This window comes from Bos indicus, chromosome 9 (genome assembly GCF_029378745.1).
Source record: "Bos indicus isolate NIAB-ARS_2022 breed Sahiwal x Tharparkar chromosome 9, NIAB-ARS_B.indTharparkar_mat_pri_1.0, whole genome shotgun sequence".
Taxonomy (NCBI): domain Eukaryota; kingdom Metazoa; phylum Chordata; class Mammalia; order Artiodactyla; family Bovidae; genus Bos; species Bos indicus.
Genome location: NC_091768.1, coordinates 74,477,405 through 74,490,853, shown reverse-complemented (window position 1 = coordinate 74,490,853; position 13,449 = coordinate 74,477,405). Strand labels below are relative to the sequence as shown.

The 13,449-nt window shown below is 38.6% G+C and overlaps 1 protein-coding gene across 9 annotated transcripts in view; it reads left to right on the top strand.

Moving 5' to 3' along the window:
- Nucleotides 1-275: 275 nt before the first annotated feature.
- BCLAF1 (BCL2 associated transcription factor 1) overlaps nt 276-13,449 on the top strand; it is a 30,891-nt gene continuing 17,717 nt past the window's right edge. For 3 of the 9 annotated variants that reach the window (XR_011568507.1, XM_070796234.1, XM_070796232.1), the window contains exons 1-5: nt 276-431; nt 7,988-8,078; nt 9,749-9,862; nt 10,651-11,562; nt 12,736-13,401. Coding sequence is in view for 8 of the 9 variants with exons in the window: in XM_070796234.1 (XP_070652335.1) it covers nt 9,759-9,862; nt 10,651-11,562; nt 12,736-13,401 (1,682 nt within the window). In the remaining variant the exon portion in view is untranslated. The remainder of the gene's footprint in view (nt 432-7,987; nt 8,079-9,748; nt 9,863-10,650; nt 11,563-12,735; nt 13,402-13,449) is intronic. The other 6 variants (XM_070796240.1, XM_070796238.1, XM_070796236.1 and 3 more) reach the window with 3 other exon arrangements.

Genomic DNA, 13,449 nt, shown 5'->3' with positions numbered 1-13,449 from the left:
GGGGGCAAGCCAGGTCCGGAGGGTTCGCTCAATGCAAACCAGGGAGACCAGCGAATACCCCGGTGTGGAACCACGACCTCACATCACCAAAACACCCCGCCCACTTTCTACCGCCACCCTGGCGGAGGCGGCTGATGAAGACCGGAAGGCGGAGCCGCCAGATCATCGCGCGAGACCAGCCACGCGACTTCCCAGAAAGCCTCAGGCAACATCTTTACCGCGGCCGGAGAGCGGGTTTAGGGCGGTGGAGTGGGTGGGACTTGGTCAGATATTTAGCGGCACCGGAGGCCACGCCCCAAATCGGAAGTGACGGAGAGGAGCTAGCGCGTCGAAGATACCTCTATGGTTTTCCTCCCGTTCTTGAGTGGGGAAATGGCCGCTGTGTAGTTACCGGTGAGATAAGTCCCGGGAACCGTCCTTCGGCGTGTCAGGTAGGCCTTGCGTTGCGTCTAGATAACTCAAAAGGCAGTGAATATCGAGGAGGAATGAATATTACTGAATCTTTTGTTGGTAGTGGCGGGTTGGCGGTGACAGGAGAGCCCAGGAAACGTTGTGCCGTTATTTATGCGTTTCCCAGCCAGTTTCCCTCAGGCTTTCGAGGCACTACGGGCCGAAAAGGTGGGGGGTGGGGTGAGCAGCGAGAACCGTGCGCGCGCGCGCGCCTGCGAGCCTGGCTCGAGACCCACAGACCGCGCGGCCTTCCGTGCGCCTGCGCAGATCTGCGTTTTCAACCCTTCCCCCATTTTCCTCAGTCCGGACCTCTGCGCGTGGCCGACTGAAAGCTCTCCCCGGCGCACGCGCGCTTCCTCTTCTCTCCCTTCTCCGCCTACGGCTCCTCTGGCGGTCCGAGGTGCAACTTGTGTTCGTTTCTCATTGGCTGGAATCGCCACCTTTCTTTCCGGCCTGAGAGGCTTGGACAAAATAACTAACCTGCAACAAAGTGCTTTGGGTAGGTTAACCCCTTTTCGCGCCCTCTTTTAACTCCTTTTCCCAGGCTTCACGCTCCCGGTCGGTTTACGCCTTGATTTTGTTACTCTAGTTTGTCCTAGGATCTCGTTCCGCGCTCTCTGACCCTGGCATCCGCCTCCGGCTTTCTGGGTTGCGGGAAAATTTTCTTCGGGTTCCCCTGGTAACTGATTTGAAGCGAGAGTGCACTCTTGACTCTAGGATTTGGTGCCTAGTTACTAGCTTGGGCAGCGGTCTCAGCCGATGGGTGTAAGGACGGCCCTGCCACCTCCGGGGCTAAAGGGCAGTTCTGGAGTATCCGCTAAGCCACGTCCTTCATGCAGATTTAGCCACTGTACCTTGTGAGAAAAGTTGCATCCGCGATTGGTGGTATAAATGGATGGATGGGAGTGGTGAGTTGAGGTTAGGGACTTTGCCATCATAAATCCTTGGTTGGCTTTATTTAAATTTTAAGGTGTATCTCGTCAGAATCCAGCAGTAGTGGCAACTACTTTTCTAAGTCAAACTTTATTTATTTTATATATATGTATAATTTTAGAAGTGAAAAAACTTGAAATTAAATTTGGAGGTAGATATGACCAAAAATGACATACAGAGATGAGCTCCTTCAGTCTTGTATTTTTTTGTGCAGCAGCGCCTCTTAAATTTGGGGGATATTAAAAGGCAAAACAGTTTATTTCTCACTGTGAATTCTCATTCAGATTGGACTATAGCTGGAATGGTTGGGCTACAGTTTAGACAAAGAACCTTTACATAGGAGGAAACGCTACCAGTTTATTTGCAGTTTTATGTGATCCTAGACAATTTTGGATAACTAATTGAATGGGAGGATTATGTGTCCGAAATAACTTACTTTAGGTGAGTAAACTAAAGCCTGTCTACTGATGGCAGTTAGCATCTTGTTTTAAGAATACCACACTTTTCATTGTCACATTGTGGTAGTCATGGGAATCCTCCTTGATTCAGATAATTGTGGCAAAGGAAATTTTTTGGCTAGAGCTGATTCTTGAGTTGGAAGAGCAGTAGTGTTTCAGGACTTGGAGATAGATCTCTGAAAACTTGTGACTTGGGTAGGCTCAGGTTTAGTTCAGTGTATTGAATATGGGCGGCTACCTATACTAGATTAGCTATGTGAGTGACAACTTGTGTTAATAGAAATGGAAAGTCTTTTCGCTTCTATTATATATAGAACTTCGTATTAGGGTTTTTCAGAAGCTGCATTCAGAATCATTGGGGAAGGACAGGGAAGCCTGGCATGCTTCAGTTCATGGGGTGGCAGAGTCAGACACGACTTAGCAACTGAACAACAACCACAGCTATGTAATTTACAGTGATTTATTAAGTGACAAAAAAGTGGATAAGGGAATTGGGAAGTCCAATTGTCTCTGACTGGTAAGTGTAAATGTTTAGGTTATAGCTGTAGGTTATGAATTTGTTTATTTTTCAGTTCAAGTTTCTTAAACAGTGGTTGTCAGTGTTAGCCCCAGAATGTTAAGTAGTTAATATTTTCTTTGCCCCCAGCTGGAAAAAAGTCAACAAACGTTGTTCAGTTGTTAAGTCGTGTCCAACTATTTGCGACCCCCATGGACTGCAGCACACCAGGCTTCCCTGTCCTCACCATCTCCCAGAGCTTGCTCAAATCCATGTATATTGAATGGGTGATGCCATCGAACCATCTCGTTTTCTGTCATACCCTTCTCCTCTTGCCTTCTTCACTCTTTCCCAGCTTCAGAGTCTTTTCTAATGAAATCAGCTCTTTCGCATCAGGTGGCCTAAGTGTTGGAGCTTCCTTCAGTCCTTCCCATGAATATTCAGGACTAATTTCCTTTAGGATTGACTGGTTGGATCTCCTTGCAGTCCAGGGTCCCTCGAGTCTTCTCCAATACCACAGTTCAAAAGCATCAGTTCTTCCATGCTCAGCCTTCTTTATGGTCCAGTTCTCACATCCATTCATGACTACCGGAAAAACCATAGCTTTGAATAGATGGACCTTTGTTGGCAAAATAATGTCCTCTGCTTTTTAATAATGCTGTCCAGGTTGGTCATAGCTTTTCTTCTAAGGAGCAAGCATCTTTTAATTTCATGGATGCAGTCACCATCTGCAGTGGTTTTGGAGCCCGAGAAAATAAAGTCTGTTTCCGTGGTTTCCTCATCTATTTGCCATGAAATGATGGGATTGGATGCCATGATCTTCGGTTTTTCAGTGTTGAGTTTTAAGCCAACTTTTTCACTCTTCTCTCTTTCATCAAGACGGTCTTTAGTTCTTCTTTGCTTTCTGCCATAATGGTGGTCTCATCTGCATATCTGAGGTTATTGATATTTCTCCGTGCAATCTTGATTCCAGCTTGTGTTTCATCCATCTTGGCATTTTGCATGATGTACTCTGCATAGAAGTTAAATAAGCAGGGTGACAATATACAGCCTTGATGTAGTACTCCTTTCCCAATTTGGAACCAGTCCAGTGTTTGATACTAAGTATTTAATATTTTCTTTGCCCCCAGCTGGAAAAAAAAACCTACAAACATTAATGTAATAATAATACAGGTTGACATTTGTGTGTTATTTCGGAATTTTCAAACCTTCAACTTGATCTAGTATTTCTCCATATACTAGTTTAGCTCAGGCACTCAGTTGTGTCCGACTCTTTGCAACCCCATGGACTGCAGCACGCCAGGCTTCCCAGTCCACCACCAACTCCTGGAGCTTACTCATACTCATGTCCATCAAGTCGGTGATGCCATCCAACCATCTCATCCTCTGTCACCCTCTTCTCCTGCCTTCAGTCTTTCCCAGCATCAGGGTCTTTTCCAATGAGTCCATTCTTCGCTTCAGGTGGCCAAAGTATTGGAGTTGCAGCTTCAGCATCAGTTCTTCCAATGAATATTCAGGGCTGATTTCTTTTAGGATAGACTGATTGGATCTTCTTGAATTCCAAGAGTCTTCATTGATGCCAAAGCATCAGTTCTTTGGCGCTCAGCTTTCTTTGCAGTTCAGCACTCAGATCTGTACATGACTGCTGGAAAAACAATAGCTTTGACTAGACGGACCTTTGTTGGCAAAGTAATATCTCTGCTTTTTAATATGCCGTCTAGGTTAATCATAGCTTTTCTTCCAAGGAGCAAGCGTATACTAGGAGGAGGCAAAAAAGGTAGAAAACTTTTTAGGGCCACATGAACCAGGGAGTGGCACAATCTGGTCTGGAATGCAGGTATTCTTTTTCTCAGTTCTGCATGCTTTTTTCTAAAGCAGGCTGCCAAGGAGCTGGACACAGAACCAAAAATTTGTGACTAAACCATTTTTTTTTTTAAGCTTTTTCTTAAGGAAATATTCAAGCACAAAAGTGGAATATTGAGCTGTTATTTAGGCTTAATAATTATCAGCATTTACCAACTTTAACATTATTTGCTTTTTTTTGAGAGTGCTTAAAAATTATTTTATATTGGAGTATAGGTGATTAACATTGTGTTAGTTTCAGGTGTAAAGTGATTCAGTTATACATGTGAAATCTGTTCTTTTTCAAATTCCATTTTTCTGGAGTATTTTAAAGCAAAATTCCACTCATTTTATTAAGCATTTCTTGAGTTTGGAGCCTTAGACCACTTGGCCATCCTCACACCCTGTTAAGCATTTCTTGACTTTTTAAATACTGCTGACTAATGCTATGCCAAAAATATTAAATATTAATCATTTGAAGTGAAATTAATAAACTTTGAATATAGACCATGTGCCAGATAAGTCATTTCTATTTATTAGTTTAGTACATTTAATCTTAAGCCTATGAGTAAGTACTGTTACTAGCTTTATTTTATATCTGTGGAAAGTGAAGCTGAAAGAGATTAAAGTAATTTGTCCAAAGTTGGGTAGCTGGTTAATTGTCAAACCAGAATTTTGAACCTAGTCAATTGGAGTAATAGTCATGGGAGGTATTTTTAGGATTATTAAAGATATGAATAGCAGTAGTTTCCAAAAATTTGGAGCCCACATCCTGAATATGCTAAAATTAAGACTGGGCTCAAGTACTTACTGTTACTTCAACCTTCTAATTTGTCTCCCTTTTCTTTGCTCCATGTGGTTCATGCTCTATACAGCAGCCATCTTAAAATGCAAATAAATAAGATGGTGACACTTCCCAAATCAGACCTTCTACGACCTTCCCATTACAGTTAGAGTAAAATCTCAACTCTACTCTGGCCTCCTTATTAGATGCCATTTGATTTAGTCCTTTCCTGTCTCCTGCCTTATCTTGTACCCTCTCATTGATCACAGTACCTCAGCCTTCTTACAAGTTTGTCTTGAATTGGTTAAGTTTGTGTCCTTTACCTAGAATGCTTTTCTTGGATCTTTGCAGTGTTCCTTCTCTTTAACTTGTTACCTTTTTAAAGATGGTTCAAGGATCCACTGTAGTAGTCCTCCTCTCCATCTCTTGACATCACTTTGTGTTCTTTGGTTTCTCTCTTCCCCTGGCTTGAACGTAAGCTCCAACAGAGAAGGGAACTTAATGTCTCACTTAAAGTGCTGTATTTCCTACAGTAGTAGTGTCTGGCTTCTGATAGTCTCCTTTGTTTAAATTCATATGAATTATGAAAGCTTAAATTCATCTGAAAGGTGGGGTTAAATATGTAGCTTATGGGATTATGAGGATTAAATAAGGTAATTTTATTTAAAGTCACCTAGCACAGTTCTTCAGAGAAGGCAATGGCACCCCACTCCAGTACTCTTGCCTGGAAAATCCCGTGGATGGAGGAGCCTGGTAGGCTGCAGTCCACGGGGTCGCTGAGGGTCAGATATGACTGAGCAACTTCACTTTCACTTTTCACTTTCGTGCATTGGAGAAGGAAATGGCAACCCACTCCAGTGTTCTTGCCTGGAGAATCCCAGGGACGGGGAAGCCTGGTGGGCTGCTGTCTGTGGGGTCGCACAGAGTTGGACAGTGACTTGGCAGGGACCTGTCGTGTCTCCCATAATATATAACACAGTGCTTTGTATATAGACTTCCGTTTAAAGTAGAAAAAAGGCAAGCTGATTACAATTTTTGTACTGTCTTAAATATTAACAGTATTAAATGTTAATTTGTAATGTATATTATTAACGTATTATGTGTCATATTTTGTATATGATCATTGAGTTTTTTGTATGGATGCTTGAATATATTCATTGATTGTGAATAAGAAGGTACGTCTGCTAGGCTAACAGCCTACAGCCCCTTTTCCCTCACTTTGCTGTTTCTAGCATATATTTTCTTGGTACCTCAGAAAATCATGACTTGGAGTAAAGAGAGACTTGGCAATTGGTTCTTCTTTGGATATACAGAAACTAAAATAAGCCTTTTAGAATTGTTTGGGGGTAAGTGTTGGTTAAAATGAGCCTTGTATCACTTCCAGCAGTGAATCAGTAGTATTGGACTTCTCGGTCAGAATAAAGTTTCATAACAGCCTATCAGTTTAGAAGATGAGAGTTTTTCTCTGCCCACTTGGGGGATCTAATATTTTTAAAACTAAACATAGGAATACTTTAGAAATCTTTCTGTTTAATGTATCCGTGTTCTTTTGTTTTTGCTAATTTTTATTTTGCTATATTTCCCATACTTGCTAGGTTCCTATTCTTTCTTCCTATCTTAAAAATAAAATAATTCCCTTAGCTGTAAGGCCCTGTATAAATATTTAGGGAACATGTTATTGTTTTACCAGTTTAATCTTATTTCTTCTACTTTGTGTTTTCATTTTTATTACATTTTTTCCATTGGATCAATAATTTGATAGGACAGATATTAATGTGGGTTTTTTTCCCACTTAAACTGATTTATTAATTCCTTGAGTGTAGTCACATACAATTTTGTATTGTTTAGTTTCTGATCCCCTCGTAGTTTTGACTGTGCTTTGTACATAGCTGAAAATGTGTGCTAAGTCATTTCAGTCATGTCTGACTCTTTGTGACCCCATGGACTGTAGCCCTCCAGGCCCCTCTGTCCATGGGATTCTCCAGGCAAGAATACTAGAGTAGGTTGCTATGCTGTCCTCCAGGGGATCTTTCTGACCCAGGGAACAAACGTGTGTCTCCTGCATTGCAGGCAGGTTCTTTACTACTAGCGCCACCTGGGAAGCCCCATAATTGATAATAACTGAATTTTATTCATAAGGCTAAGCATTTCAGTAAATACTGAAACTGCTCAATACTTTGTGTATAACTTAAATTTATTTGCATAGTAATGTAAATTAGTTTTGGAAGAGCTCTGGCTTCCAGTTGATACTTGTTTCATCTACTGGCTGGTTGTTTTTTTTTTTTTTTTGAAACATCTGGTATATAAGCAGCAGCAGCATGATAGTTGTTACATTAACTTTAAAAATCGGCTTCAAATGAAACTGAACTATATGAAAGGAAGTGGTCAGGAGAAGATAAGATAAATAGCATTAAAGTAAACTCAAAGTATAGTTGTTATAAACTGTAGCATTATGAATACTAACTGTAGATGGTAGTAGTTGAATCCTAAGTTGTGTCCGACTCTTGCGACCCCATGGACTGTAGCCTGCCAGATTCTTCTGTCCATGGGATTCTCCAGGCAAGAATACTGGAATGGTTTGCAGTTTCCTTCTCCAGGGGATCTTCCTGACCAGGTCTCCTGCATTGCAGGCAGGTTCTTTACCCACTGAGCTGTGAGGGAAACCCTTACTATAGATACATAACATGTTATACCAAGATGGCCACTTACGCTAACCACTTTGGAATTTTCTGATAGGATGACAGTATAGCTTCTGTTTTCTAAAGCCTAGATCGCTAAAATTAGAACTCAAGTGCTTGCATTAAAGGTCCTGCAGTTTCATAATGCACTGCTGCATTCTGATTAAAACAAAAGTTAAATTTCTTTAAGCTTTTATGGTTAAAAACTTATTTCCTGATTCAATATTCTGTTCCTGAAATATTTAGTGCCTTTATTAAGAGTTTATTGCAGTGCTGAGTGATAATATGTTGTAAATAGTGGATTTTTTATCATAATTCAAATTTTTTTTTTTTTTATCTTTGCTAGGAATTTAATTTCTCAGAGCATTCTCTCCAGGAAGAATCTTACAGTATCTCAAAGACTTCAGTTGACTGCTTGATCCTGCATAAAACCCAAGGTAGATGATTAGTTTTTCTAGTCTGAAGTTTGGACTTTTTAAAGAAAATGTGACTTCTGAACCTAATGATTTAGACTGATTAAAAGTGATATGGTCTGAAACTTTTGTTATGGTGACTTGTATGAAGTAAGCCAGATTTTTAAAGTTTTAGGGAAAAGATTCTCTTTTATTTCTAGGTTGTATATCTGCTTCTACTTCTATAAACACATCTACTTAAAGACTCAAAACACACAGTTATTCAAAAATAATCAGGACAAAATAGCTCTGCTTATTTAACTTATCTTTTATGCGTACAAGAGGAGTTCCATAACTTAACTTTTTCCCCTTTACATGGGTGTTAAAGTTAGGTTTGATTGCTTATTATGTGCTGAAAATTGTTTTAAGAATATTACATGTATCAACTCATTTAATCCTCTCTACATCTCTGAGGAAGGTACTGTCTTTATATCTTAACTCACTTGGAATTAAGAGTGAGAGAAGATGAAGCTGGTGTTTGTCTCTTTGAAGACAGTTGTGTTTTATTTTAGAATAAATATTTGTTTGAAACCCATTGAATTTGTCATTTATGTGGCTTTTTTGGTGAGGAAGTATGCAGACATCATTGCCTCCTCTAGTTTATCTCAATACTTTTCAAAAACTTTCATACTACTGAGCAAAGTCTAATTAGGTCAAAATGGTTTAAATACATGGCAATTGCAGGCTATTAGGAAAGTTTAGTGAGTTGATTTTTTGGGGAAAAAATACTTAATTTTGTGTAAATTAGTGAAAATTTAAAATAGTTGTAGCAGGAATAAACTTGGGAGATGTGTAGGTTTAATTTTGTAAAGAGTAGATCTTATAAATCAGTCCTGTTACTAATTTCATGAGGTCTGATTATTGCATTAGATACTAGCTAGTATTTAGAAAAGTTAGAATATTGGTGTACAGGTTCTCTTTTTCTTGCCGTCCCAATCTCTTCTTGCAGCAATCTCTTTAGTTTCTTTTATCCTTTTTCATCTTTTCACCAGAAAGCTATAGGGTGAACTAGGCATTGTCACGTAAGTCCATTTTTATTTCTACAGTCATGACTGTTGAAAGCAGAGCTTTGAGCTCCAGCTGTTAAGAGACTTAATGACCTTTATTCTACTGGGAGACTTATCCGTCACCATTCCAAGCAGTATTGCATACATGGAGTGGTCAGTTTAGTCCCATTTCAAAGCCATAAAGCACTTATGATGACAGCTGGGTAGGTTTACTCTGTTTTTTAATATTATGTCATTTGTATTTTCTTTTCAGGTTTGTTATCTGTAATACTCTGATATTATTTATCTTTTTTACAGGAGAGGTAGGCATTTGTATTGGGCATGGAATAACATCTAACGTACTGCTGCAGTCTGATGTCATTGCTCTTTCTGACTTCTGCAGCTGCTGCCTTTTTTTGGATTGAGGCACATAAGTGGAAAAGTCCATAGAAATCTTCTGTTGTTTCTTTACAATACCTGCCATGCAGGTGCAAATACAGTTTTAGTTAGGGATAATTGACTTAGTACTTACTTGAATAATGATGGGTAATATCCTTTGGGAAACTTAATGTTTTATAAATTTAATTTGTATCTGAAGATAAGTTAAATAATAGAAACTACTTCTCTTGCATTGTGATTTTAACCTTTTTTGCCCTCTCATTTGCCTAGGAGAAAAGAAATGGGTCGCTCCAATTCTAGATCACATTCTTCAAGATCAAAGTCTAGATCACAGTCTAGTTCTCGATCAAGATCAAGATCACACTCAAGGAAGAAGAGATACAGGTGAATTACTGTGCTTTTACCTCTTTAAATTATAATAATCATACCAGCTAACAGTTATAGATTGCTTACACAGGCAGAGTGCTAAATTCATTAACATGTTTTAGTCTCCAAGAACGCTGTGAGTGGATCTGTTGTTTAGAATTAGTTCACTGGGGAAACTTTGGATGAATTTCCTGCAGATAAAGGGGAACTGTTGTAATGTTAAGAGATGAATTGGATAATGTAAGAATTATTTGGCAGTAAATAATCTTTGCTATTTCATAGTTTCTTGTTTCTGACTCTGAGGTCTCAATAGGTTTATTCTTTTATATAAAAATGATTGACTCTGGTGGTTTTTCTTTAAATGGTAATACATACTTAGCATGGAAAATAGAAACAAGTTAAAAATAAATGACCATGATCTTATTATGAATTAATGTTAGTTTCTGATTTTTCTTTAGTATTTTTCTTGACCTAGCTTTTTATTACATATACATTTAGCCACTAATGAATATTCTTCCGTGGCATTACGTATTCTTTTGACATTACCACTTTAAGTGCCTGCATGAATGTGATGTGTTAGTGTGTCCCATTGTTGGATGTTACTTTTTCCCCCGTTTTCTCGATATATACCTTAGAATTGAGATGTTTTTCATTGAAAATAATAACCTTTAACTTTTATATAAATGAGGGGTTTTTTAAAAAAAATACATTTTTAGCTTTGACGTCTTATTTGCATAATATATTCAATCAGAATGGTACAATGGAATAGTTTATTTTTCTTTCATTGATATTTATTTCATTTTTAGTTCTAGGTCTCGTTCCAGGACGTATTCAAGATCTCGTAGTAGAGATCGAATTTATTCTAGAGATTATCGTCGAGATTACAGAAATAATAGAGGAATGAGACGACCTTATGGATACAGAGGAAGGGGTAGAGGGTATTATCAAGGAGGAGGAGGTAGATACCATCGAGGTGGTTATAGACCTGTTTGGAATAGAAGACACTCTAGGAGTCCTCGACGAGGTCGTTCACGTTCTAGGAGTCCAAAAAGAAGATCCGTTTCTTCTCAAAGATCCCGAAGCAGATCTCGCCGATCATATAGATCCTCTAGGTCTCCAAGATCATCCTCTTCTCGTTCTTCGTCCCCTTATAGCAAGTCTCCTGTCTCTAAAAGACGAGGGTCTCAGGAAAAACAAACCAAAAAAGCTGAAGGGGAACCTCAAGAAGAGAGTCCTTTGAAAAATAAATCACAGGAGGAACCGAAAGATACGTTTGAACACGACCCGTCTGAATCTATTGATGAGTTTAATAAATCATCGGCCACATCTGGTGATATTTGGCCTGGCCTTTCAGCTTATGATAATAGCCCCAGATCGCCCCATAGTCCTTCACCAATTGCTACACCACCTAGTCAGAGTTCATCTTGCTCTGATGCCCCCATGCTCAGTACAGTACACTCTGCAAAAAACACACCCTCTCAGCATTCACATTCCATTCAGCATAGTCCTGAAAGATCTGGGTCTGGTTCTGTTGGAAATGGATCAAGTAGATACAGCCCTTCTCAGAATAGTCCAATTCATCATATCCCTTCACGAAGAAGCCCTGCAAAGACAATCACACCACAGAACGCTCCAAGAGATGAGGCTAGGGGACGTTCCTCATTTTATCCTGATGGTGGAGATCAGGAAACTGCAAAGACAGGAAAATTCTTAAAAAGGTAAGAGTTAAGAGAATTTAGATCATAATAGTAATATTTCTCTGAATTCTGTTTGGATTTATGTTTTAAAATTGCATTGTGATGTGTATTTAAGTATTTTTACTCTTGACTTCTTTCTTTTTATAAAATAATTCCAAGTTGATTGTAAAGTGTTTTAATGTTTATGAAGATAATTCATGCTCTTCCTTTTCATTTCATCCATTTTTTAAGTCCAGAATTAAGAATGTAAATGAGAAGTTGAAAGTGTTAAAGCATTGAAAGCTTATTTTGTCTTCATCATTATAACGTGACCTACATAAAATAATGCAGTTATATATTCTTGTGTGGTAGTATAAATAGTCCAGCTGCCAATTTTTAATAAATTTTCCTGACTGTAGAAAAGATAATAAATGGTATTTCTTATTGACTCCAGTAACATTTCAGAGAGATGCTTGGTCTAAATGCTAATTTTAAGCATTACTAAAGGTTCCTTAATGAAAATGGATTACTAAGGTAATATGGTTGGTTTTAAGTAAGGAAATACAGCAAGCTTGCTATTTATTTTTTTAGTGCTTCCCAACCTAAAATTAATTTTTTATTGAATTGATATGTAGTTTCTACTTAATATTGCCAGAAATCATTTTCTACTTAAAAGTATATACATGAATTATTTTGTGATTTAGATAGAATAGTAACATCTAATATTAACTACACTGAAGTCCACCTTTTTGAACTCTTACTTAGTAGATATGTTAGTGAAATTTTGAGTGTAATAAGTAGGATTCAAATAGATAAATATATTAAATAGATAAGTATATTTTAAGTATCAGATAAGTGTATTACAGATAAGTTTTTAGTAGTTCTTAGTCTCAAAAATTAAACTTAAGCTCTGTGGAAATTTGGATTTGTTAGTGCAGAATTGTGAACTATGAGTAAACAACAAGTTTTTGAGAATGGCTTTACTTTTTTTAAACTTCAGAAGTCTTAATGTGTGCATTTATTTAAAAACTCAGCACATAAGCTTTATGGATGCTTTTAAGGCTTTCTGTAAGTGGAATCTGAAAAAAGCAATTTTCAGTAGGATTTTTTCCTCCTATTACTGGCCCTGTGATATTGGGAAGCACAGTTAAGTATGTAAGTGGTCCAGAATGAATGCAATCCAGAGTTACCATCCTCTTCTTTGCTTATTCACAGGTTCACAGATGAAGAGTCTAGAGTATTCCTGCTTGATAGGGGTAATACCAGGGATAAAGAGGCTCCAAAGGAGAAAGGATCAGAGAAAGGGAGGGCAGAGGGAGAATGGGAAGATCAGGAAGTTCTAGATTACTTCAGTGATAAGGAATCTGGAAAACAAAAGTTTAATGATTCAGAAGGGGATGACACAGAGGAGACAGAGGATTATAGACAGTTCAGGAAGTCAGTTCTTGCAGATCAGGGTAAAAATTTTGCTACTACGTCTCATCGGAATACTGAGGAGGAAGGACCCAAGTACAAGTCCAAAGTTTCATTGAAAGGCAATAGAGAAAGTGATGGATTTAGAGAAGAAAAAAATTACAAACTTAAAGAGACTGGATATGTAGTAGAAAGGCCTAGCACTGCAAAAGATAAGCACAAGGAAGACGACAAAAATTCTGAGAGAATAACAGTAAAGAAAGAAACTCAGTCACCTGAGCAGGTAAAGTCTGAAAAGCTCAAAGACCTCTTTGATTACAGTCCCCCTCTACACAAGAATCTGGATGCACGAGAAAAGTCTACCTTCAGAGAAGAGAGCCCACTTAGGATCAAAATGATAGCCAGTGATTCTCATCGTCCTGAAGTCAAACTCAAAATGGCACCTGTTCCTCTTGATGATTCTAACAGGTAATCCACATTGCTCCCCAGTAAATAATCTGTGGGTGGTTAGTTAAT